Below are 24,025 nucleotides of genomic sequence, written 5' to 3'. Positions count from 1 at the left end.
AGCCGCCCGCAAAAGAGGGGTGCCACCTGCCTCGGCTTGGGAAACTTGCTTCTCCAATACTCTCAGCCGGCCCGGAAAGGGGGGAGGGAGTAGCTCGGACCACCGCAGCTGCCGCTGATCGGGAGATCACACGCCGCTCAGGGGTCTCACTGCAGCCGAGTCTCGCAGTCAGTCTAGCCAGCCCAGACTTTGGATAGCCCTCTGATCCGGGACTCGTAGCCGCGGACTTAAAGCCGAGACTTGAAGCCGCCCGCAAAAGAAGGGCGCTGCCTGCCTCGGCTTGGGGAACTTACTTCTCCGATACTCTCAGCCGGCCCGGGAAGGAGGGAGGGATTAGCTCGGACCGCCGCAGCTGTGGCCGCTCGGGGGTCTCGCCGCAGCCAAGTCTCGCAATCAGACTTGCCAGCCCAGACTTTGGATAGCCCTCTGATCCGAGACTTGTAGTCGCGGACTCGAAGCCGCCCGCAAAAGTGTGGCGCCGGCCGCCTTGGCTGGGAAGCTTGTCTCTCCGAGTCTCTCAGCCAGCCCCGGAAGGAGGGAGGGATTAGCTTGGACCGCCGCAGCTGCGGCCGCTCGGGGGTCTCGCCGCAGCCAAGACTCGGAATCAGACTTGCCAGCCCAGACTTTGGATAGCCCTCTGATCCGAGACTTGTAGTCGCGGACTCGAAGCCACCCGCAAAAGTGTGGCGCCGGCCGCCTTGGCTGGGAAGCTTGTCTCTCCGAGTCTCTCAGTCAGCCCCGGAAGGAGGGAGGGATTAGCTCGGACCGCCGCAGCTGCGGCCGCTCGGGGGTCTCGCCGCAGCCAAGACTCGGAATCAGACTTGCCAGCCCAGACTTTGGATAGCCCTCTGATCCGAGACTTGTAGTCGCGGACTCGAAGCCGCCCGCAAAAGTGTGGCGCCGGCCGCCTTGGCTGGGAAGCTTGTCTCTCCGAGTCTCTCAGTCAGCCCCGGAAGGAGGGAGGGATTAGCTCGGACCGCCGCAGCTGTGGCTGCTCGAGAAATCGCCCGCCGCTCGGGGATCTCACTCACCGCAGCTGAGTTTCGCAGTCAGACTAGCCAGCCCAGACTTGGTTACGCTGTGTGTCCATTCCCTGCTGTAGCCCTGGGAGTTGTTTTGTACTGTTTCTGTTCACCTATTAGTTGATTTGGAGTCGGAGGAACTAAGACGCATGTACCTTACTAAGACGCCATCTTGGATCCCCTCACGGCTCTTTATCTTTTGTATATATTTGCTTTGTGAAGTAGAAAAACATTTATGTCACAACCTATCACTTTTATTATTTCAGACAACTTGACTTGTATTTTCTATATTTCTTGTTTTATATTCTTTATTTGGAGAAAAAAAAAAAGCTCCTGATAGTTAAGTTTTAATTATGGCTGCTAGTTTTATCTTTAGTGACTATTCTGTTTCTCTTTTTTGGTCTGGTATTTTCTTTTTTATATTAATTTTATAACTAATTTGCTTATTTCCATTTATCTGATGCTTTTTATTTCATTGTTTTTTTGTTGTTGCTTTTCTTTTAACCTTTAACCTCTCTGAGGCCCAATGTTTTAGCAGTACCCATTATTAACAAAATATAATTAGATTTACTTTTTAAAACAAATTAATAAGTTTTTGGTTTAACATAAATGTTTGCTTTTCTTTTTGTGTATTAGCATTGGTAATATGGCATGGGTTTTCTTTGTTTTATATGATTCTTTGGTTTACTTCCTTTGCCTCCCATGTTAATTTGTTTTTTGTTTGTTTGTTTTTACATGGGCAGGTACTGGGAATTGAACCCAGATCTCAAACATGGCAGGTGAGAACTCTGCCACTGAGCCACTGTGGCACGCCTGCTTTCCTTGTTAATTTGGAAGGCATAAAGTTCATTTTAGCTTCAATAGCTATTGCCTGTTTAGTTTTAAATAATATTTTAAATCTTATATTTCTTAGTTTAGTAACTTCAGAAATAAAACCAAATGTCTTGGGTGGTACAATGGTGGCTCAGTGGCAGAATTCTCACCTGCCATGCCGGAGACCTGGGTTCGATTCCCAGTGCCTGCCCATGTTAAAAAAAAAAAAAAAGTCTTATTTTTCCTCTTAAAATAGAAATTAGTAAAATTGTATGATCCTTGTCATTTATAGTTTTCATTTCCTTTTGTAAATGTTGTCTAGTTTATTATCATCAAATATTTTTGTTAAATTAGCTTTTCCTTAATAACCTATGTAAATTGCCATAGCTTTGTTTTCAATATTTACCAGTTTTATTTTGTGCTTATATAGAGCCAATGTTTTACTGCCAGTCTTTTCACACCTAGACTTCCCCATTCAAATGTTCATTTTTTTTCATCTTTATTTTAGCCAAATTGAATCTTTAAGCAATATTTCAGTAATAGTTTAGGGGAAATACAGTACTGAAATTTTCATATTTAAAAATATATTTTGTTTTTCTCTGCACATGTATCTAGTGCTGGCCCTGTGGGATTCTTTGATCACATCAGTCTTTCCTCAATCCTCTGTAGACATGCTCCAGTATCTTTTACTGTCTTGTGTTCCTGGGGAGATTTCATAGGCCAGTTTTTCAAAATTTGTGGGTAGTCTATTTTTTTTTTTTTTATCTTAAGCAACAAGTCTTCAGAATTAACTTCTAGATTAGGTCTCTAAATTCCATGAAGTGATACTAAATTTTCAGCATATTGCTGTGTTTTCTGTAAAATATAATGACATTTGCGCTTACAATAATTAATGTTTTCCAGAATAGCAGATAAATTTTATTGTTCTTCTTCTTTTGTTTTTTTTGAAATATACACACGAAAGAGTAGGTAAAATTCCCCTACTCTTTGTTAAATTTATTTAACAAAAATCTACATAGTGTTTACTATGTGCTAGATAGTATCTGTTCTTCTAAGCCCGTTATAACCATTAACTAATTTAGTGCTTATTTCAACTCTGAGATGTTAACAGATGAGGAAGCTGATGCGTGGAGAGGTTAAGTCACCTGCCCAAGGTACAGAGCTAATAGTGGTAGATTCAGACTTGAACTGTGTGGTCTGTCTCCATGGTAGCTGTCTCAATCACTATGCTGTGTTGCTTCTCCGTATGGTTAATGAAGAATAAAGGAAGCAAACCCCAGGTACCAGAATCCCTATTAAGAAATAGAACATTGCTAGTATTCCAGAAGCAATTTGTGTGCACATACTCATTCACATCCTCTTACCTCTATCAAAGACATATAACCACTATTCTGACTTTTGTGATAATTTCCTTCCCTTACTTTCTTTATACTATCTCCATTCATAAATGAATCTTCTAAACAATATGTTTAGTTTTAGACTTTTTAAACTTGAAATGAAGTTATTATAGGGCGGTGTGATGGTGGCTCAGTGGCAGCGTTCTCACCTGCCATGCCAAAGACCCGGGTTCAATTCCCGGTTCCTGCCTATGCAAAAAAAAGAAGGAAAAACAAAAGATAAATGATGTTACTATCTTTTTTTTCCTGTGACTTTGCCTAAAATTATGTATTCAAACATGATTAGCAGTTTAACTTTAGCTTAACATTCATTGCTGTCAATTATTCAATTGCATAAATATGTGGCAATTTTAAAATTCATTCTGTTGTTAATGGACATTTGGTTGTTGCTGATGTGAACAAGGCTAGTTATAAAATTATCAATTCTGCTGCACTTTTGCAAAGTAGATTTACCTAAGTATATCTATGCAGTAGTGGACTTGCTAAATCATATTGTGTGCCTGTGCTGCATTACTGGGTATTGCTTAGCAGTTCTTCAGGTAACAAACCAATTTTCACTCCCGCCAGAAGTATATGAATATTCCACATTACTGCTCTTCCTTGCCAGTGTCTGAAACTGTCAGTCTAAATGTTGTTATTCAGGTGGATGTGGTAATATCATCTCACTGTGGTTTTAATCTGCTTTTCATTTGTGCTTATATTTACTCACCATTCAGGTTTCTTTTTCTTAAATGCCTGTGCAAGCCCGTTTTTCCTTTGAGCCCTGGGTCTCTCAGTAATTCCATGCTTTAACAAGTCTAAATTGTGGCAAACATCTTCTCTCATTATGTAACATTGTTTTTTCACTTTATGAGTTCTTTTTTCCTTATCTCAGTAACTTTTTTTCTTTTTAGAGAAGTTGTGGGTTCACAGAAAAGTGATGCATAAAATAGAGTTCCCTTATACCCCCCTATTATTAACACCTTGTATTACTATAGTTCATTTGCTACAATTTATGAAAGAATATTTTTATAATTGTACTATTAACTGTAGTCCATCTTTATGATATCTTTTGATGGTTGGAAGCATTTAATTATTCTCCCAGAGTTGATTCTTCTCCCTTTTTTATGTTTCTTTCTTCCTCCCTCATTCCTCCTCCTGTCTTTATTATTTTAAATTTTTATTTCTTGAGCCTCTACATAGTTTTAAGATTTGGTCTTTCTAGATAGTATCATTTATTCTTTTTTTTCCATTTTTTAAAGCAAATTTTGGTTTACAGAAATATCATATAGAGAGCTCCCATATGACCCCACACACATACAGTTTTCCTTATTATTAGCAATTTGCATTAGTTTGGTTCCTTGTCACAACTGATAAAACAATGTCATTATAATTATACTGTTAAATATAGTCCATACTGTACATTAGAGTTCACTGTGTTGTACAGTTTTATATTATTTTTTAAAATTCTAGTAACATATACAATTTAAAGTTTCTCACTTTATCCACTTTCAAATGTACAGTTCAGTGGTGTTAATTACATTGTGTTATGCCACCATTACCACCATCCATTACCAAAACTTTTCCACTACCGCAAAAGAAAACTTCATACCAATTAAGCATGAACTCCATATTTCCCACCACCACCACCAGCCCATTCCCTGGAAAACTTCTAGCTCTTATGAATTTGCATGTTCTAATTATTTCATATCCGTGAGATCATACATTATTTGTCCTTTTATATCTGCCTTATTTCTCATAATATGGGATATCTCCAAGGTTCACCATGTTATAGCATGTAACAGAACTGTATTTCTTTATTTGGGTGAATATCCCCTTATATATATGCACCACATTTTTTTTTTGCCTTTTTTTTTTATTAATTAACGGAAAAAAAGAAATTAACCCAACATTTAGAAATCATACCATTCTACATATGCAATCAGTAATTCTTAACATCATCACATAGATGCATGATCATCTTTTCTTAGTACATTTGCATCGGTTTAGAAGAACTAGCAACACAACCGAAAAAGATATAGAATGTTAATATAGATTAAAAAAAATAAAAGTAATAATAGTAAGAACAAAAGAAAACAAAACAAAAACCTATAGCTCGGATGCAGCTTCATTCAGTGTTTTAACATGATTACTTTACAATTAGGTATTATTGTGCTGTCCATTTTTGAGTTTTTGTATCTAGTTCTGTTGCACAGTCTGTATCCCATCAGCTCCAATTACCCATTATCTTACCCTGTTTCTAACTCCTGCTGAACTCTGTTACCAATGACATATTCTAAGTTTATTCTCGAATGTCGATTCACATCATTGGGACCATACAGAATTTGTCTTTTAGTTTTTGGCTAGACTCACTCAGCATAATGTTCTCTAGGTCCATCCATGTTATTACATGCTTCATAAGTTTATCCTGTCTTAAAGCTGCATAATATTCCATCGTATGTATATACCACAGTTTGTTTAGCCATTCTTCTGTTGATGGACATTTTGGCTGTTTCCATCTCTTTGCAATTGTAAATAACGCTGCTATAAACATTGGTGTGCAAATGTCTGTTTGAGTTTCTGCCCTTAATTCCTTTGAGCAGATTCCCAGCAATGGTATTGCTGGATCGTATGGCAATTCTATATTCAGCTTTTTGAGGAACCGCCAAACTGCCTTCCACAGTGGTTGCACCATTTGACATTCCCACCAACAGTGGATAAGTGTGCCTCTTTCTCCGCATCCTCTCCAGCACTTGTCATTTTCTGTTTTGTTGATAATGGCCATTCTGGTGGGTGTGAGAGGATATCTCATTGTGGTTTTGATTTGCATTTCTCTAATGGCCAGGGACATTGAGCATCTCTTCATGTGCCTTTTGGCCATTTGTATTTCCTCCTCTGAGAGGTGTCTATTCAAGTCTTTTTCCCATTTTGTAATTGGGTTGGCTGTCTTTTTGTTGTTGAGTTGAACAATCTCTTTATAAATTCTGGATACTAGACCTTTATCTGATATGTCGTTTCGAAATACTGTCTCCCATTGTGTAGGCTGTCTTTCTACTTTCTTGATGAAGTTCTTTGATGCACAAAAGTGTTTAATTTTGAGGAGTTCCCATTTATTTATTTATTTCTTCAGTGCTCTTGCTTTAGGTTTAAGGTCCATAAAACCGCCTCCAGTTGTAAGATTCATAAGATATCTCCCTACATTTTCCTCTAACTGTTTTATGGTCTTAGACCTAATGTTTAGATCTTTGATCCATTTTGAGTTAACTTTTGTGTAGGGTGTGAGATATGGGTCTTCTTTCATTCTTTTGCATATGGATATCCAGTTCTCTAGGCACCATTTATTGAAGAGACTGTTCTGTCCCAGGTGAGTTGGCTTGACTGCCTTATCAAAGATCAAATGTCCATAGATGAGAGGGTCTATATCTGAGCACTCTATTCGATTCCATTGGTCGATATATCTATCTTTATGCCAATACCATGCTGTTTTGACCACTGTGGCTTCATAATATGCCTTAAAGTCAGGCAGTGCAAGACCTCCAGCTTCGTTTTTTTTCCTCAAGATGTTCTTAGCAATTCGGGGCACCCTGCCCTTCCAGATAAAATTGCTTATTGGTTTTTCTATTTCCGAAAAATAAGTTGTTGGGATTTTGATTGTTATTGCATTGAATCTGTAAATCAATTTAGGTAGGATTGACATCTTAACTATATTTAGTCTTCCAAACCATGAACACGCTATGCCCTTCCATCTATTTAGGTCTTCTGTGATTTCTTTTAGCAGTTTTTTGTAGTTTTCTTTATATAGGTTTTTTGTCTCTTTAGTTAAATTTATTCCTAGGTATTTTATTCTTTTAGTTGCAATTGTAAATGGGATTCGTTTCTTGATGTCCCCCTCCGCTTGTTCATTGCTAGTGTATAGAAATGCTACAGATTTTTGAATATTGATCTTGTAACCTGCTACTTTGCTGTACTCATTTATTAGCTCTAGTAGTTTTGTTGTGGATTTTTCTGGGTTTCCGACGTATAGTATCATATCGTCTGCAAACAGTGATAGTTTTACTTCTTCCTTTCCAATTTTGATGCCTTGTATTTCTTTTTCTTGTCTAATTGCTCTGGCTAGAACCTCCAACACAATGTTGAATAATAGTGGTGATAGTGGACATCCTTGTCTTGTTCCTGATCTTAGGGGGAAAGTTTTCAGTTTTTCCCCATTGAGGATGATATTAGCTGTGGGTTTTTCATATATTCCCTCTATCATTTTAAGGAAGTTCCCTTGTATTCCTATCCTTTGAAGTGTTTTCAACAGGAAAGGATGTTGAATCTTGTCAAATGCCTTCTCTGCATCAATTGAGATGATCATGTGATTTTTATGCTTTGATTTGTTGATATGGTGTATTACATTAATTGATTTTCTTATGTTGAACCATCCTTGCATACCTGGGATGAATCCTACTTGGTCATGATGTATAATTCTTTTAATGTGTTGTTGGATACGATTTGCTAGAATTTTATTGAGGATTTTTGCATCTATATTCATTAGGGAGATTGGTCTGTAGTTTTCTTTTTTTGTAATATCTTTGCCTGGTTTTGGTATGAGGGTGATGTTGGCTTCATAGAATGAATTAGGTAGTTTTCCCTCCAATTCGATTTTTTTGAAGAGTTTGAGGAGAATTGGTACTAATTCTTTCTGAAACGTTTGGTAGAATTCACATGTGAAGCCATCTGGTCCTGGACTTTTCTTTTTAGGAAGCTTTTGAATGACTAATTCAATTTCTTTACTTGTGATTGGTTTGTTGAGGTCATCTATGTCTTCTTGAGTCAAAGTTGGTTGTTCATGTCTTTCCAGGAACCCGTCCATTTCCTCTAAATTGTTGTATTTATTAGTGTAAAGTTGTTCATAGTATCCTGTTATTACTTCCTTTATTTGTGTGAGGTCAGTAGTTATGTCTCCTCTTCCATTTCTGATCTTATTTATTTGCATCCTCTCTCTTCTTCTTCTTGTCAGTCTTGCTAAGGGCCCATCAATCTTATTGATTTTCTCATAGAACCAACTTCTGGCCTTATTGATTTTCTCTATTGTTTTCATGTTTTCAATTTCATTTATTTCTGCTCTAATCTTTGTTATTTCTTTCCTTTTGCTTGCTTTGGGATTAGTTTGCTGTTCTTTCTCTAGTTCTTCCAAGTGGACAGTTAATTCCTGCATTTTTGCCTTTTCTTCTTTTCTGATATAGGCATTTAGGGCAATAAATTTCCCTCTTAGCACTGCCTTTGCTGCGTCCCATAAGTTTTGATATGTTGTGTTTTCATTTTCATTCACCTCGAGGTATTTGCTAATTTCTCTAGCAATTTCTTCTTTGACCCACTCGTTGTTTAGGAGTGTGTTGTTGAGCCTCCACGTATTTGTGAATTTTCTGGCACTCCGCCTATTAATGATTTCAAACTTCATTCCTTTATGATCCGAGAAAGTGTTGTGTATGATTTCAATCTTTTTAAATTTTTTAAGACTTGTTTTGTGACCCAGCATATGGTCTATCTTTGAGAATGATCCATGAGCACTTGAGAAAAAGGTGTATCCTGCTGTTGTGGGATGTAATGTCCTATAAATGTCTGTTAAGTCTAGTTCATTTATAGTAATATTCAGATTCTCTATTTCTTTATTGATCCTCTGTCTAGATGTTCTGTCCATTGATGAGAGTGGTGAATTGAAGTCTCCAACTATTATGGTATATGAGTCTATTTCCCTTTTCAGTGTTTGCAGTGTATTCCTCACGTATTTTGGGGCATTCTGGTTCGGTGCATAAATATTTATGATTGTTATGTCTTCTTGTTTAATTGTTCCTTTTATTAGTATATAGTGTCCTTCTTTGTCTCTTTTAACTGCTTTACATTTGAAGTCTAATTTGTTGGATATTAGTGTAGCCACTCCTGCTCTTTTCTGGTTGTTATTTGCATGAAATATCTTTTCCCAACCGTTCACTTTCAACCTATGTTTATCTTTGGGTCTAGCATGTGTTTCCTGTAGACAGCATATAGAAGGATCCTGTTTTTTAATCCATTCTGCCAATCTATGTCTTTTGATTGGGGAATTCAGTCCATTAACATTTAGTGTTATTACTGTTTGGATAATATTTTCCTCTAACATTTCGCCTTTTGTATTATATATATCATATCTGATTTTCCTTCTTTCTACACTCTTCTCCATACCTCTCTCTTCTGTCTTTTTGTATCTGACTCTAGTGCTCCCTTTAGTATTTCTTGCAGAGCTGGTCTCTTGGTCACAAATTCTCTCAGTGACTTTTTGTCTGAGAATGTTTTAATTTCTCTCTCATTTTTGCAGGACAATTTTGCTGGATATAGGAGTCTTGGTTGGCAGTTTTTCTCTTTTAGTAATTTAAATATATCATCCCACTGTCTTCTAGCTTCCATGGTTTCTGCTGAGAAATCTACACATAGTCTTATTGGGTTTCCCTTGTATGTGATGGATTGTTTTTCTCTTGCTGCTTTCAAGATCCTCTCTTTCTCTTTGACCTCTGACATTCTAACTAGTAAGTGTCTTGGAGAATGCCTATTTGGGTCTAATCTCTTTGGGGTGCGCTGCACTTCTTGGATCTGTAATTTTAGGTCTTTCATAAGAGTTGGGAAATTTTCAGTGATAATTTCTTCCATTAGTTTTTCTCCTCCTTTTCCCTTCTCTTCTCCTTCTGGGACACCCACAACACGTATATTTGTGCGGTTCATTTTGTCCTTGAGTTCCCTGATACCCTGTTCAAATTTTTCCATTCTTTTCCCGATAGTTTCTGTTTCTTTTTGGAATTCAGATGTTCCATCCTCCAAATCACTAATTCTATCTTCTGTCTCTTTGAATCTATCATTGTAGGTATCCATTGTTTTTTCCATCTTTTCTACTTTATCCTTCACTTCCATAAGTTCTGTGATTTGTTTTTTCAGTTTTTCTATTTCTTCTTTATGTTCAGCCCATGTCTTCTTCATGTCCTCCCTCAATTTATCGATTTCATTTTTGAAGAGGTTTTCCATTTCTGTTCGTATATTCAGCATTAGTTGTCTCAGCTCTTGTATCTCATTTGAACTATTGGTTTGTTCCTTTGACTGGGCCATATTCTCAATCTTCTGAGCGTGGACCGTTATCTTCTGCTGCTGGCGTCTGGGCATTTAGACAGATTTCCCTGGGTGTCGGACCCAACAAGGTTGTAAGATTTTTCTGCGAAATCTCTGGGTTCTGTTTTTCTTATCCTGCCCAGTAGGTGGCGTTCGTGGCACACGTTTGTCTCACGTGTTTGGATGGGATCCCCCCGGTCACCGATCTCCGCGGCCTGGGGATTTCCGATCCAATTCTCTCCATTGGTTCAGGGGGCCGCGCGTGGTGGGGGTGTCAGCCACCGCGGCTCGAGGGGACCCTGTGGCTGGTCACCGGCCGCAGCAGGCCCGGGGGATTCGCCACCGGACCAGGAAGTCGCCCGCGGGGGAGGGGCGTCGGTCACCGGCCGCCGCAGCCTGGGGAATTCCCCACCGGACCAGGAAGCCGCCCGCGGGGGAGGGCCACCGCGGCTTGGGTAGCCCTCTGATCCGAGACTCGTAGCCGGACCAGGAAGCCGCCCGCCAAAGAGGGGCACCGGCCGCCTCGGCTTGGGAAACTTGCCTCTCTGAGACTCTCAGCCGGCCCGGGAAGGAGGGAGGGAGGAGCTCCGGCCGCCACAGCCGCCGCTGCTCGGGAAATCGCGCGCAGCTCGGGGATCTCACCGCAGCCGAGTCTCGCAGTTAGACTAGCCAGTCCAGACTGGGGTATGCTGTGTGTCCATTCCCTGCCGTGGCCCTGGGAGCTGTTCTGCACTGTTTCAGTTCACCTAGTAGTTGCTTTGGAGGAGGAACTAAGACGCACATACCTTACTAAGCCGCCATCTTGGCCTTAAGGGGCTATGCACCACATTTTGATTATACATTCATTGGTTGATGGATATTGGGTTGCTTCCATCTTTTAGCAATTGTGAATAATGCTGCTATGAACATTGGTGTGCAAATGTATGAGTCCCTGCTTCCAATTCTTTTGAATATATACCTAGAAGTGGAATTGCTGGATCAAATGGTAATTCTATATTTAACTTTCTGAGGATCTGCTAAAAAGTTCCCCGTAGTGGCTGCACTATGTTACATTTCCACAGTAGTGTACAGGTGTTCCTTTTTCTCCACATCCTGTCTAACACTAGAGGATGCCATTCTGGAGGTTGGGAAATGGGATCTCACTATGGTTTTGATTTGCATTTCCCTAATGCCTAATGATGGTAAGTGTATTTTCATGTGGTTATTGGCCATTGTGTATCTTCTTTGGAAAATGTCTGTTCATATCTTTTGCCCATTTTTTAAATAGAGCTGACTTTTTGTTGACCTATAGGAATTCTTTATATTTCTGGATGTTAAAACACCTATTAGACATATGGCTTCCAAATACTTTATACCATTCTGAAGGTTGTCTTTTTTGATAAAGTCCTTTGGTGCACAACATTTTTTATTTTGATGACGTCTTACTTGTCTATTTTTTCTTTTGTTGCTCATACTTCTGGTGTAAAATCTAAGAAACCATTGCCTAACACAAGGCCATGGAAATGTCTGCCTGTTTTCTTGTAGTTTTTCTAGTTTTGGTTCTTAAATGTAGGTCTTTGATTCCTTTGAATTAATATTTGTACATAGTATAAAGAGAGTCCACTTTCTTTGTTTCAAATCTGTCCAGTTTTCCTAGTACTATTTGTTAAAGAGACTCTTCTTTCCCCATTGAGTGGACTTGTCACCATTATCAAAACTCACTTGGCTGTAGATGTGAGGGTTTATTTCTGAACTCTGATTCTATTGGTCTGTATGTCTGTCCTTTAGCCAACTGTATATTGTGTGTCTTTGAGTAGAGGCAGTTCTGTCTAGACTTTGTATTTGTCTAAGATTAGTGTGAATGGATTTTCCCTTGCTCTCCATGTTGTATACTGGGTAGTATTTTAAATGTTCGCAAAGAACTTGAGTTAGATGACTGGATATGATAGTGTGGTGGCACAAGCAGCAGCCTCCAGTTCACGTGTTGCCTATTGACATTTTTTTATTAAATAGGATAGGTCCTCTGTTTGGGGTTCTTTGGTGGTTTATGTGTTTTGGAGATAAAGCCAGCCTGACTTTCCACATTTTCCCTCTTTTTAAATAAGCAGATCACGGTGATAGGAGAAGGTCATTATTGCATAGCCCTCACTTCACAGTAAAGCCCTATGGCTCACAGGTCTTTGGTTTGTTGGTACAGTGTTGATTTGTGTTTTTTTACTTTGGTCAGTAATTGTGAAGTAGATTGCAGTTTCCTGTCTTCTGCCCCTCACTGCCTCCAGGCCATTTTATCTGAAATAAGAAATGGGATCTAAGAAAATAAATCTGAGTGGCTATGAGGTCCTTCCTTTACACCTCTCCTAAGAGATGCAATAGATTCTTCCCTGGCCTGACCCTGCCATCATTATCATCCTTGAAGAGTGGATATTTGGGAAAGGGTTAGGCTCTTTAGGAGTCTCTTACCTTCATGAGAAATGTACAACCCTCTTAAAGGTAGAGGGAAAGAAGTGTTCCTCTATTTTGTCATCCTCCATTAAGCATTTAATTTTCATTCAGTATGGTTTGTATTATGAAATTGTGACTATTTCCTAGTTTAATTATATAAGGTATAGCTTCTATTTTAGTTCATTTCAGCGCATTTCAGGGATGGGAAGTATATTAATGGACACTTATTCCACCACCAATTCAGGAAAATACACTGTTTTCTAATACTAATCTCATTCTTAATCCTTGGTCTGAATCTGGAGATTTGGAGAAAAATACATACATTATTTTCAGTACCAGGAAAACTGTGGCTACTCATTGGCTTTGATTTTTACACAGGTTGTTCTTTTATTCTTTTAATAAACATTATGTTAAAGAATACTCATGTCCTTTTAGAAACTCAGAATGCCCTTACAGTTTTTATCTGCTAGAGTGACATAAGTGTATCATTCGGTGTGTGGGAAATCAGCTATTCTCAAACACCTTCGAGGTAAAAAACACTTGGTGTAACAATTTTTAGGGCAATTTTGGCCATAGGTATAAAACCAAAAATGTAAAACTTTTTTAAATTTTATCTAGCACTTTTACTTCTAAGGATTTAGCCTACAGGTATTCTCCCACTAGTATGTAAAGATATGCACAAGTATGTTAATTGCACCATTGTTTATAACAGCAAAATCAAAACTGAACCAAATTTAGGAAATAAACTTAATGTCCATGAGTACGAAATCAAGTTGCATTCAACAGGGGAGTGTACTTTAAAAGCTTTTTGGAAATACTGCCAAAATACTTTTTTATTTAAAAGTATAAAATATAAATGGAAGTTATGGTAGAATAGGCCTAATATAATCACAATTGTAATTTTTTAGAGACCTATAAAATTATATTTTATAAATGAATGTGGGAAATTTTGTATTCATGTGTTTATACACTTATGCATTGAAAATGTCAGAATGATGCACATGAAACTGTGAAAAGTATTTGCTCTTGAGCACTGGAGAATGGAGGAGGGGGTCCCTCTATTTTTTTTTTAACCTTATAGTCCTTTATGCTGATCAAATTTGTTGTCATGCATGAGTTTTTTTTGTAATATTTATTTTTTAAATGTAGATCATAAAAAATTATCATGTTAGAGAAAAATAATGTCCATGTCCAAATGAAATGTCAAGCCATTAATATTTATATGTGAACGAGTTAATAACCTACAAATGTGCATGGTGTGTAGTAAATCAGTGTTGCAAATGAAGCATCATGCAGCCCTGGGTTTGACTGGATCTGTAACTGTGAGCTGTATGTCCTTAGGCAGATTACTTCACTGTGTAAGCCTTACATATCCTTGTATTTAAGAAAGGGCACTACTACCCACCTCTCAATATTGAATGATACACTGTGCATGTGATAGACTGTTTCATATATCCAGACAGGGAAGACACAATGTGTAGTCAAGAGAATTTTTTAAATTACATGGCTTGAGCTAGCCCCTGAAAGATGTTTAAACCTTGACAGTAACAAAGGAGATTTTAGCTCACTGGGGGAACATTTGAGAGACTGGCCTAATTGGAATGGGGCCTCTTTGTTGATAAATAATATTTAGAAAAAGTAGTACTATTTTTAAAACTAAGTTTCAGTCATTACATGGGAATCTGCAAAATTCTGATTGTGAGAAATAGAGTACAGAAAACTACAAAAGAGCACTGATCTTCTATAGGTTAGGACAAGAGATCTGACAAGAATATAGAAAATTTAGGATACAGGTTTGCCTAGTGTCTGGATATCAGAACCAATTCACAAGGACTCACAAGAAGCAAAATATTGGGGAATTAGAATGTCAGGGTAATAGGTCTTGGTGGGCATATTTTAAGAACTTGAACAGAAGACAAATTGATTCTTGGATAAGAGATCCTAAGCCTCTTTTATATTCCTAATGATTGTGGGTGCACATGGGCCCATAAACTGTACAACTATAAAGCTTACATTTATTGAGGACTTACTATATATCTGCCTTGATGCTGTGGGTTACCTATTTACATTTAAGCTCTACAGCAACCTTTATAGAGATGAAGAAACAGGTTCAGAGAAGCTAATTAATTTCCTCAGTCTCACAGCTGGTAAATGTCAGAATTAGGATATAAACTCCAGAAACTGAGCTTTCTACTTTTCAACAACACTTCCCATCACAGGATCTGTGCCAGAATAATTGCAGCCAAACAGACTTCAGTGTTTTAACTGCAAATGACGGAGGAAGGAAAGCTATTGAGACAACCGTACTATGGACATAATCACCATCTTGTAAAGTATCAAGTACATTCTAGTTTTATATTTCCCAAACAAGCATGTTCCCAAGGAGTAATTTAAATTCGCTATCTCACTTAATCCTTATCACATTACTTTATCCTCAGCTTATATATATATGGAGAAACAAGTAAACTAGTTCAGATGTAGGTGTTAAAGAGTTAGGATTTGAACCCCATTTTTTCTGTCTCCACGGTCAACATTATTTTCACTGTGCCACATTGTGGAAAATTAATTTGGTGTCAGAGTTATAGGACACCTTGAGGTAGGAAGAAACTGCAGGTAGGAATACCATGTGGCAGGGCTTTCTGCTCTTGTTTATTTTTCCTTAATTACACCTTCATCATTTAGCCTACGCATTGGTCATTGATTTCACTGTTCCTCCTTCCGGAACGGGCTCCCTCCTTTCTGTTTACACATTGGATTTGCCACCCCTTGTCTCTAGTTCTACTCTCTGCAGGCCTGTTTGCTGTTCTTTTCCTCCCTTCCTATTTGTAGAGACATCTTTGAAAGCTCTCACATGTGGCCTGTAGTTCTTACTTTCATTCTCTCATTCCCATTTTTGTTTTCAGTATCCCAGCACAGTAATCAGTGTGCATTTGAATTTTTTTATTTTTTTCAGACTGGGAAACAAGACTTGAAACCAGAGTCAACTCCAAAGCCCAACATTCCTTAAGATTTATCCTATGGGATAATAATGGAAAGGGAAGGTCTCTGGCATTCTACTTTAGGGGAAACCTCAGAACCTGGGAACTGGTTAGAGGGGTAACAGAAAAAACAGGATAGATATCTGTGTCAAGTGGCAGTTTCCTGTAAGGAGACCCTCACTGAGAAGAGGGTCTGTGGAAGTAATAAATTTGAAACATATTCCAGTCAGGGTTCAATCCTTGGTCTGCAACAGAGTATTCCTGTGGGAAAGAGTTCATATAATCGGAATTTTCATGGGAAAGATGCCAATCAAAGTTCTAAATTATTTAAAATTCAAAGAATGCTTATAGTGAAGAAACTCTATGACTGTAATGAATGTGGGAAAACATTTAGCCAGAGCTCATTGCTGCTTAAGCACCAGAGGATTCATACAGGGGAGAAATCCTGTAAGTGTAACACATGTGGCAAGCACTTCATTGAATGTTCTTCTCTTACTGTACATTAAAGAATTCATACAGGAGAGAAACTCTACAAATGCAACGAATGTGGGAAGGCGTTTAGCCAGAGCATGAACCTTATTGTTCATCAAAGAACTCATACTGGAGAGAAACCCTACCCATGTAAAGAGTGTGGAAAAGCTTTCTGCAAGAATTCTTCCCTTATTCAACATGGAAGAATTCCTACTGGGGAGAAGCCCTACAAATGTAATGAATGTGGGAAAACTTTTACCCAAAGCATGAATCTCACTGTTCATCAAAGAACTCATATAGGAGAAAAACCGTATGAATGTAATAAATGCGGAAAAGCCTTCAGTCAGAGCATGCATCTTATTGTACATCAGAGAAGTCATACCGGAGAGAAACCCTATGAGTGTAGTCAATGTGGAAAAGCCTTTAGTAAGAGTTCAACTCTTACCCTACATCAGCGAAATCACACCAGAGAGAAACTCTACAAATGTAACAAATGTGGGAAATCCTTTAGCCAAAGTACGTATCTGATAGAACATCAGAGGCTTCATTCTGGAGTAAAACCCTTTGAATGTAATCAGTGTGGAAAACCTTTCAGTAAGAATTCATCCCTTACTCAACACCGGAGAATTCATACTGGAGAGAAACCCTATGAGTGTCTGGTATGTGGAAAACATTTTACTGGACGATCATCCCTTACTGTACATGAGGTTATTCATACTGGAGAAAAACCTTATGAATGCAGTGAATGTGGAGAAGCCTTCAGCCAGAGTGCATACCTTATTGAGCATCAAAGAATTCACACTGGTGAGAAACCCAATGAATGTGATCAGTGTGGAAAAGCCTTCATTAAAAATTCATCCCTTATAGTGCATCAGAGAACTCATACAGGAGCGAAACCCTATCAGTGTAATGAATGTGGAAAAGCTTTCAGTTGGAGTACAAATCTTACATGCCATCAAAGAAATCATACCTGAAAAAAAATTGTCATTGGAATAAATATGGAAAAGCCCTTCACTGTGATTAAATCTTCATTAATAATCAGATAAATCATAATGTAGAAACCTAATGAATGCAAGAATTATGGAAATATTTTAAAGTATAATATACTACAGCAGACACTACGAGCCACTACAAAGAAAACATATAAAAATGGAGAAAAATGCTAAAATTTCATCTGTATCAGAAGTGTTAGTAGCTAAAGTCCTGGCAAGGAGGATTCATGCTAATATAAATTCTATTATTGTATCATACTACAGAGATTTTCAGGTTTAATTTATTCTACTTTGGACATCAGAATTTCACATTAGACAGAAAATGTGAGAATGCTTAAGTGGAAAGCTGAAAAACGTGGGATCCAGTCTCTGATCTGCCATTAAATTGGGCAAGTCATCTATTCTCACCAGGTCAGTTTTCCTATCTGACATATGAGAGCCATCCTTGGATGTTTTGAATCAAAATTATCTACGCCTATCACTCCTCTGTTCCCCTCCTCTTCACTTATATTGCTATTTTCTTCTCTAAAATATAGGGTAGTTGCTACCGGCTGATGAAATAATTGTACAGATCTAAATGAGTTAGTATGTTGCTTTGAGTTGTCAATAATCATTCAACTTTTACTAGATAAGCTGGTTATTTAGAAAACAATATAATTTTAATATAGATTTTAAGTGTGTAGTAATCAAATAAATACATACCTCTGTGTCATATTCTGACTCTAAAAGTAAAAAGAAGGGAGGCCAAGGCTGAAAATTTAGAGATACAAAAATCTGACATAATATTAACAAAATATTTGTAACTTAAAACATATTCAGACTAATAGGGAAATTTCATAGGTTTTATAGTTGCAATAGTAGTTAAATTTATTTCACACAAAGTTACTGGATGGTAAATATGTGCTAGACATGAAGCTATACATTAGAAATATAAAAATAAATAAGATATGTCCTTTGCTCCCAAGGGCAAATGATAAGTTCTGTTTTGTTTTGTTTTATTTTTGCATTTTGTTGAGTCTGTGAAACATCCAAGTGAAGAATCCCAATAGATGGCAGAATGCATATAAAATTAATGATAATGGTGCTCCTAGAGTAAGAATGGGGTAAGTGGAGGAAGAGAAATCAGTAGAAGCTGAAAGGAAACAACAGCCATATATATATATGTCAGTGCTATTGAGGGGTAATTAAGACAATAGAAATATGTCCATTGATAACCTCTAAATTTCAGTGGTTTGAATAATGAATTAAAGGTAGGAAAAAAACTTCAGTTTGACTGAGAAAGGAGAGATTTAGAGAGTAGCTAAAGAGGATGGTATATCAATCAAAAGACATTTTTGCTACCAAAAATAGAAATAGATTAAGCAGTTCAATGGCTTAATCAAATAGAGATTTATTTTTCTTACATAAAAATTCTAGAAGTGTTAGATTGGTTCAGAGACAAAAAAATATCTGTGTACTGAATTCCAAGGATTTTCCATCATGGTCATATGACAGCTGCCATAGCTTCAGGTAAAACATCTGATTTCAAGGCAAGAAAGAGGGTGAGTAGTACTGGCAACATCTGGGCCCTTTATTAGAAAAGATTTTCCCAGAAGTTCATCAGCAGTCTTCTGCTTACATCTCTGTTGCCCTACAATGTTGCATGGCCACATAGAGTAGCAAAGGAGATTGAGAAAATAAGTTTTTAGCTCTCTCAGGCTCCACAGTGAAGGTAGGCAAAGAAAAGGAAATTTTTAAGAATGTTGTTGAATTGGCCAACACCAATAAGGTGTACGACGAACATGTTTATAACCATGTTATAAACAGAGAGGAATGGAAGAGTCTGAAGGTGGAATAAGGAGAGAATGTGCAGCTCAAGTGGGAGACTAGGATTTGAAACACAGATAGAAGCTGTAGGAATCTTTTGTGACAGAAGGAAACTATCCCTTGGAAGAGGCAAGAATCAAGAAATATGGGGATAAAAGAATAAAAGTCTGTGGGTGGCAATAAAGGGAGTTTTTTTAATTGGATTTTCAGTGTTTGGGCTTTGAGCAAATCACTGTCTCTGAGCTACATGATCTCTAAGGACCTGTCTAGGATACTTTACAAACTTTGAGTCATTTCACCCATCTTAGTCTTCATTATCCTTTATTTCCTCTCCCCCATGCCCTGTGCCTTCCTTTGAACATTTCTTTTGCTGCCCTCTTTGTCATTTTTATATGGTTTCTACCCATCTCTTCTCTCTGCCTCCTTGCTTCCTCCTCTCCAAATCTATCTTTTGAGATCAGGTGGGAAACAGAAGAGAAATATGAAGGAGAAGGAGGGATTTGAGAGAGATCATTAAAAATCTAAGTTTCTAAGTGTTTGGTTTATTAATGCTGCCAGAAATGCAATATACCAGAAATGCATTGGCTTTTATAAAGGGAATTTATTGAATCACAAGTTTCCAGTTCTAAGGCCATAAAAATGTCCAAATTAAGGCATCCAGAAAAAGATACCTTGACTCAAGAAAGGGCCGATAATGTTCAGCTGGAAAGGCACATTGTGATGTCTGCTAGCTTTCTCTCCTGGCTTCTTCAAATGGCTTCCCGAGGGGCATTTTCTTTCTGCCATCTCCACACTTCTCTGTGTCAGCTCTGAAGCTTTTTCCAAAGTGGTTCCCTCTTAAAGGACTCCAAAAAGCAACACACCTTGATCTGGCAGAGACACATCTCCATGGAAACAACTTAATCAAAAAGATTCCACCCAGCAACATTAAATCAGGATTAAAGAACATGGCTTTTTTGGGGTATACAACAGTTTCAAAACAGCACACTAAGGATACAGGCAGTTCAGTATTTCATTCCCCTTTATGGCTTACCTGATCTGCCTCCAAGAATTTAAACTTCATAGTAGTCAAGGAGACCCAGGATCTGCACCAAGTCAGGCAAAATTTGTGTGTGTAAGACGAGTGGACAGGAAGCTTAGTGTCTGTGATCTACCTCATTTTCCTCAAACTCCATCCTTGAAGGGGTATGGAGGGAGAAATAACTGGAAAGAATATTCACAGTTTAAAAGGGCTGGTAGAGAAGGGACAGCCAGATACCCTCATAGTAAGCCCAAACCTTTCACCTCAGTGTCCTATCTCAAAACTATAGTTTCTGTAAATGAGAATTATTTTTCTCTTGACTTGAAATGCAATACAGCGAGGTTTCACAGGAAGTGGAAACCATCAGTAGCCAAGGATGTATGTGTCCTTTCTTGCTCCTCATACCTACTGTTCACTGCAGTCACCCCACATGGGCTGTTGTGACTGCTCCTTTCCATTCTCTGTGGCAGACTGAATGTCCCCAAAAAGAAAGACATGTTCATATCCCAACTCCTGCCAAGTGGGTGGGAACTCATTTGTAAATGGCATACTCTTCAAAGTTCCTATTAAGATGAGGACAGACCAAATCCATGTGGGCCTTAACTTGGTGTCACTGGAGTCCTTATAAGCAAAAGAAGTGTGGCACATGGACGTGGGGCCTGGAAGTGAAAGCCACAGGAGACAGACTCTGAGGAAGTCATGACATGCCAATACCTTGATTTTGGATTTCTAGCCTCCAAACTGAACCAATAAATTCCTGTTGTTTAAGCCAACCACTTTGTAGTATCTTGTTACAGTAGCCGTGGCAAACTAAGACACTGATGATTGGTTTCATTGTTTACAATTTGTACATAACACAGGGTCTTCTAGGACTATAGAAAATGGAGTGTTCTTGGTATCATTTCTCTACTGCTGTGTCTTCTCTCAGAAGGCTCAAATGGGGCCACTTCTCTCCCTTGAGTTTTCTCAAATGGGTGACTAAAATTTAAAAAGGTCACCAATGAGAGTTCTCTGATTGATAAATGTAGGCACAATATGGTGCTAGTACCCTTCTCCTAGGCTGTGCATGGCTTCCAATACCTGGGTTTTCATGAGGACTACATCTGGCACCTGAAAAAAGAACAACACCTCTGGAAGGGAAGAGACTGAAAAACTGAGGAATGCTTGGGATATAATTGAGGGAGGTTACTTCCCTGTCTTAGGGAAGTAAGCATATTAGTTAGCATAATTCAATTCCTAACTGCAGCCGATAGATTGATGACTCTTCACCCTATGCCAGGTGTTGAAGTGACATGGTTCCTGCTCAAAGTTTCACTCATTCATGCAATTAACATTTATTTAGCTCCTATCATAGGTTGGCTTCCAGGAATTCTGGGATGAATGACCTTTGTTACCTGTTGTCTAATAGCTCCTAATCTTGGAGATGTCATATGAACTGAAAACTGTTGGGATAAGGGTTATAAGACAAGAGGACAGAGTGCCATGAGAATGAACCAGTTGGATGCAGAGTAGAAGACAGGAAGAAATGGAAAGGTGGAAAGAGGTTTTACCACTTCTGTTCAATCTTTCTTGTTTATTAAAAAAGTGCACTTCTCCCTAACAGCCTACAGCAATACCAGGAGAAATGGGTCAGATAAATGGAGGTTTCACTACTTTTCCCAAGGGTTTTGGAATCTTTAGGCTCCCTTGTGTTAGCTTTTAGTCACTCCAGAGTGATGACTTTTCTACCTTTCCTCTATCTGCAGGGGTAGGACTCCTGGTTCCATTTGACAACTCTGAGACCTTGGACAAGTGATTTAATGTACCAGTGCCTCAGTTTTTTCTTTTGTTAGTAATACATACAAACCTTATAGCTTTGGAGTACATTAGATAATAGCCTAAAGTGCTTATAAAAGTACCTCATATACTGCAAAATCTCAATAATTGTTATATTGTCATTCTCATATATCTGAAAATGAAATAATACCCAAACCCTTTAGCATGTCATCCAGGACCCTGAATTATCTTAGATTAATTCATTAGGGTCTCAAAGCAAATGACATGTACAAAGGTTATATAATTGTGGAAGGATATCCCTCACCCAGATTGCTGTAAGAGCCCCTAACTGGTTTCCTTGTATCCCCTCTAGTCCCACAATAGTCTGTTCTCTCCACAGCTGACCACTGATTCTGTCAAAACGTGTCCAAAGGCCATATCCGTTTGTTGTCCACATCCCTCCAATAATTTCCCTTCACACACAGAATAAATCTACAGTTCCTCGAATGGTCTTCAAGGCCTCTACCCCTCCAACCTCTTTTCCCACTCTCCATTGTTCACTATTTTCTCTACTGTTAGCCTGGCCTTCATAAACCTTAAACCCCCCAGACACATTTCGATTTCTGTTCCTTTCCCTTAGATGGCTTTCCCCCAGGCATTCACAGGGTTTCCTCCCTCACTGTATTAAAATTTCTGCTCAAATGTTACCTCCTTAAAGAGAATATCCCAAAACACTATTTAGAGTAATCCCAGTCCCCTGCCACACTCTAATCCCTAACACAGCTTTAGCTTTTTAGATCTGTTATAACACATGATACATTTTTAAATGTTTTATAAACACTTCCCCTAGTAGTGTTAAACCTCCCTGAGAGCAGGGTTCTCACCGTGATGTCTACAGCCCCTAGAATACTGCCTGACAATAAGTGCTCCATATGTGTCTATAGAAAGCAATCTCCAATACAACCTAAAGCAATGCCATAGTGTCACATAAATGAAGTCTCTGGCACCACTTTCTAAAACCTGGCCAACAATTCCCTGACAAACCTTGGCTCACAATCTAGACTTTTTTCACCACTGACAAAATTAAGAACCCTCTCATCTTTCCTTCTTGAAATCCACAAAAATATGTATTCAAAGGCAGTTAAGTATCTCTAGTAGAATTTTCCTATACATCATCTCATCCTGCCCACTCCTGCAAAATACGATCAACAAAAATAAATAACAATTGTTATCTGACAAAGTGTTAGGTCGGGGGAATAAGGGAGGGCTCTTTGGCAGAAATCATGACATCACTTCAGAACGGGAGGTAAACCGTTACAACCAAGGCTTTTACGCAGGAGACATCTGTTCACTCACTGCTCAACGGACACCTGACCACCCGCTGCTCAACCCACTAGCATAATGATCCTTTGCTTAATGTGCCCCCTTTCATGTTATCACCTAACCCCTGCCCTTAAAAACCGCACATGTCAAAGCCCGCACGCGGACTCACCTCACTCCATCTTGGGTTTGGTGAGCTCTGCCGGGAGCGCAGCCAATAAAGCACGCTCACTTAAAATCATTTCATATACTTTCCTTTCTCTCAAATACCTCATATCTTAAAAACTTTCACAAAGGTGGTGGGTTCTTTTACCTGATGCATTCAAATGACCAATTCCTGAGACATGGGGGTTTCAAAGCAAGAAAACGTTTATTTACCAGGCATATAGCAGGAGAGCAAATGGCCTGTCCACCCAAAATCTATCTCCCTGAACTGCACTAATTGATAGTTTTATTGTATCAACTGATAGGTACGTTTTAGGATAATGGGCACACTGTTTCCAGATGATGGAGAAGTGATCTAATACTGAGCCGCACAGATTGATTATACGCTTAGTCAGAGAACATATGTAAGAAAATGGCAGCCTTAATATGATCATGGGTGTGATTTTTAGTATTATAATCAGATATAGATGGCTTACAAGTTAAAGTCTAAGCTACTGGGCATGTCAGTGAGCCCATTTTGGTTGGATCCAGTTTCCATTATCAAGGTAACTTTGGACTTAGGGTGGGTAGTTCACTGCAGACCAGAGACCCTTCATTAATAAACATTAGGGGCTGTGTTTGGCAATTACAAGTTGAAAAACTGGATAAATGGGTACAAACGATGGTGAGTCACAAGGTTATTTACAATCACATGGCACAAGATAAAGGTTATAAACTCATTATTAGCGATCAAGGCAGATGCATTGTAATTTAGAGACTTCAGGTATTTCCC

The 24,025-nt window shown here is 38.6% G+C and overlaps 1 protein-coding gene across 1 annotated transcript in view; it reads left to right on the top strand.

Annotated features, from left to right (window-relative positions):
- ZFP2 (ZFP2 zinc finger protein) overlaps nt 1–18,533 on the top strand; it is a 40,333-nt gene extending 21,800 nt beyond the window's left edge. The window contains 1 exon segment of the mRNA XM_077138264.1: nt 15,699–18,533. Within this exon segment, the coding sequence (XP_076994379.1) occupies nt 15,774–17,168 (1,395 nt within the window). The 5' untranslated portion in view covers nt 15,699–15,773 and the 3' untranslated portion in view covers nt 17,169–18,533.
- The last annotated feature ends 5,492 nt before the right edge of the window (nt 18,534–24,025 follow it).

This window comes from Tamandua tetradactyla, chromosome 20 (assembly GCF_023851605.1).
Source record: "Tamandua tetradactyla isolate mTamTet1 chromosome 20, mTamTet1.pri, whole genome shotgun sequence".
Taxonomy (NCBI): Eukaryota; Metazoa; Chordata; class Mammalia; order Pilosa; family Myrmecophagidae; genus Tamandua; species Tamandua tetradactyla.
This window is presented reverse-complemented; position numbering and strand designations above follow the sequence as displayed.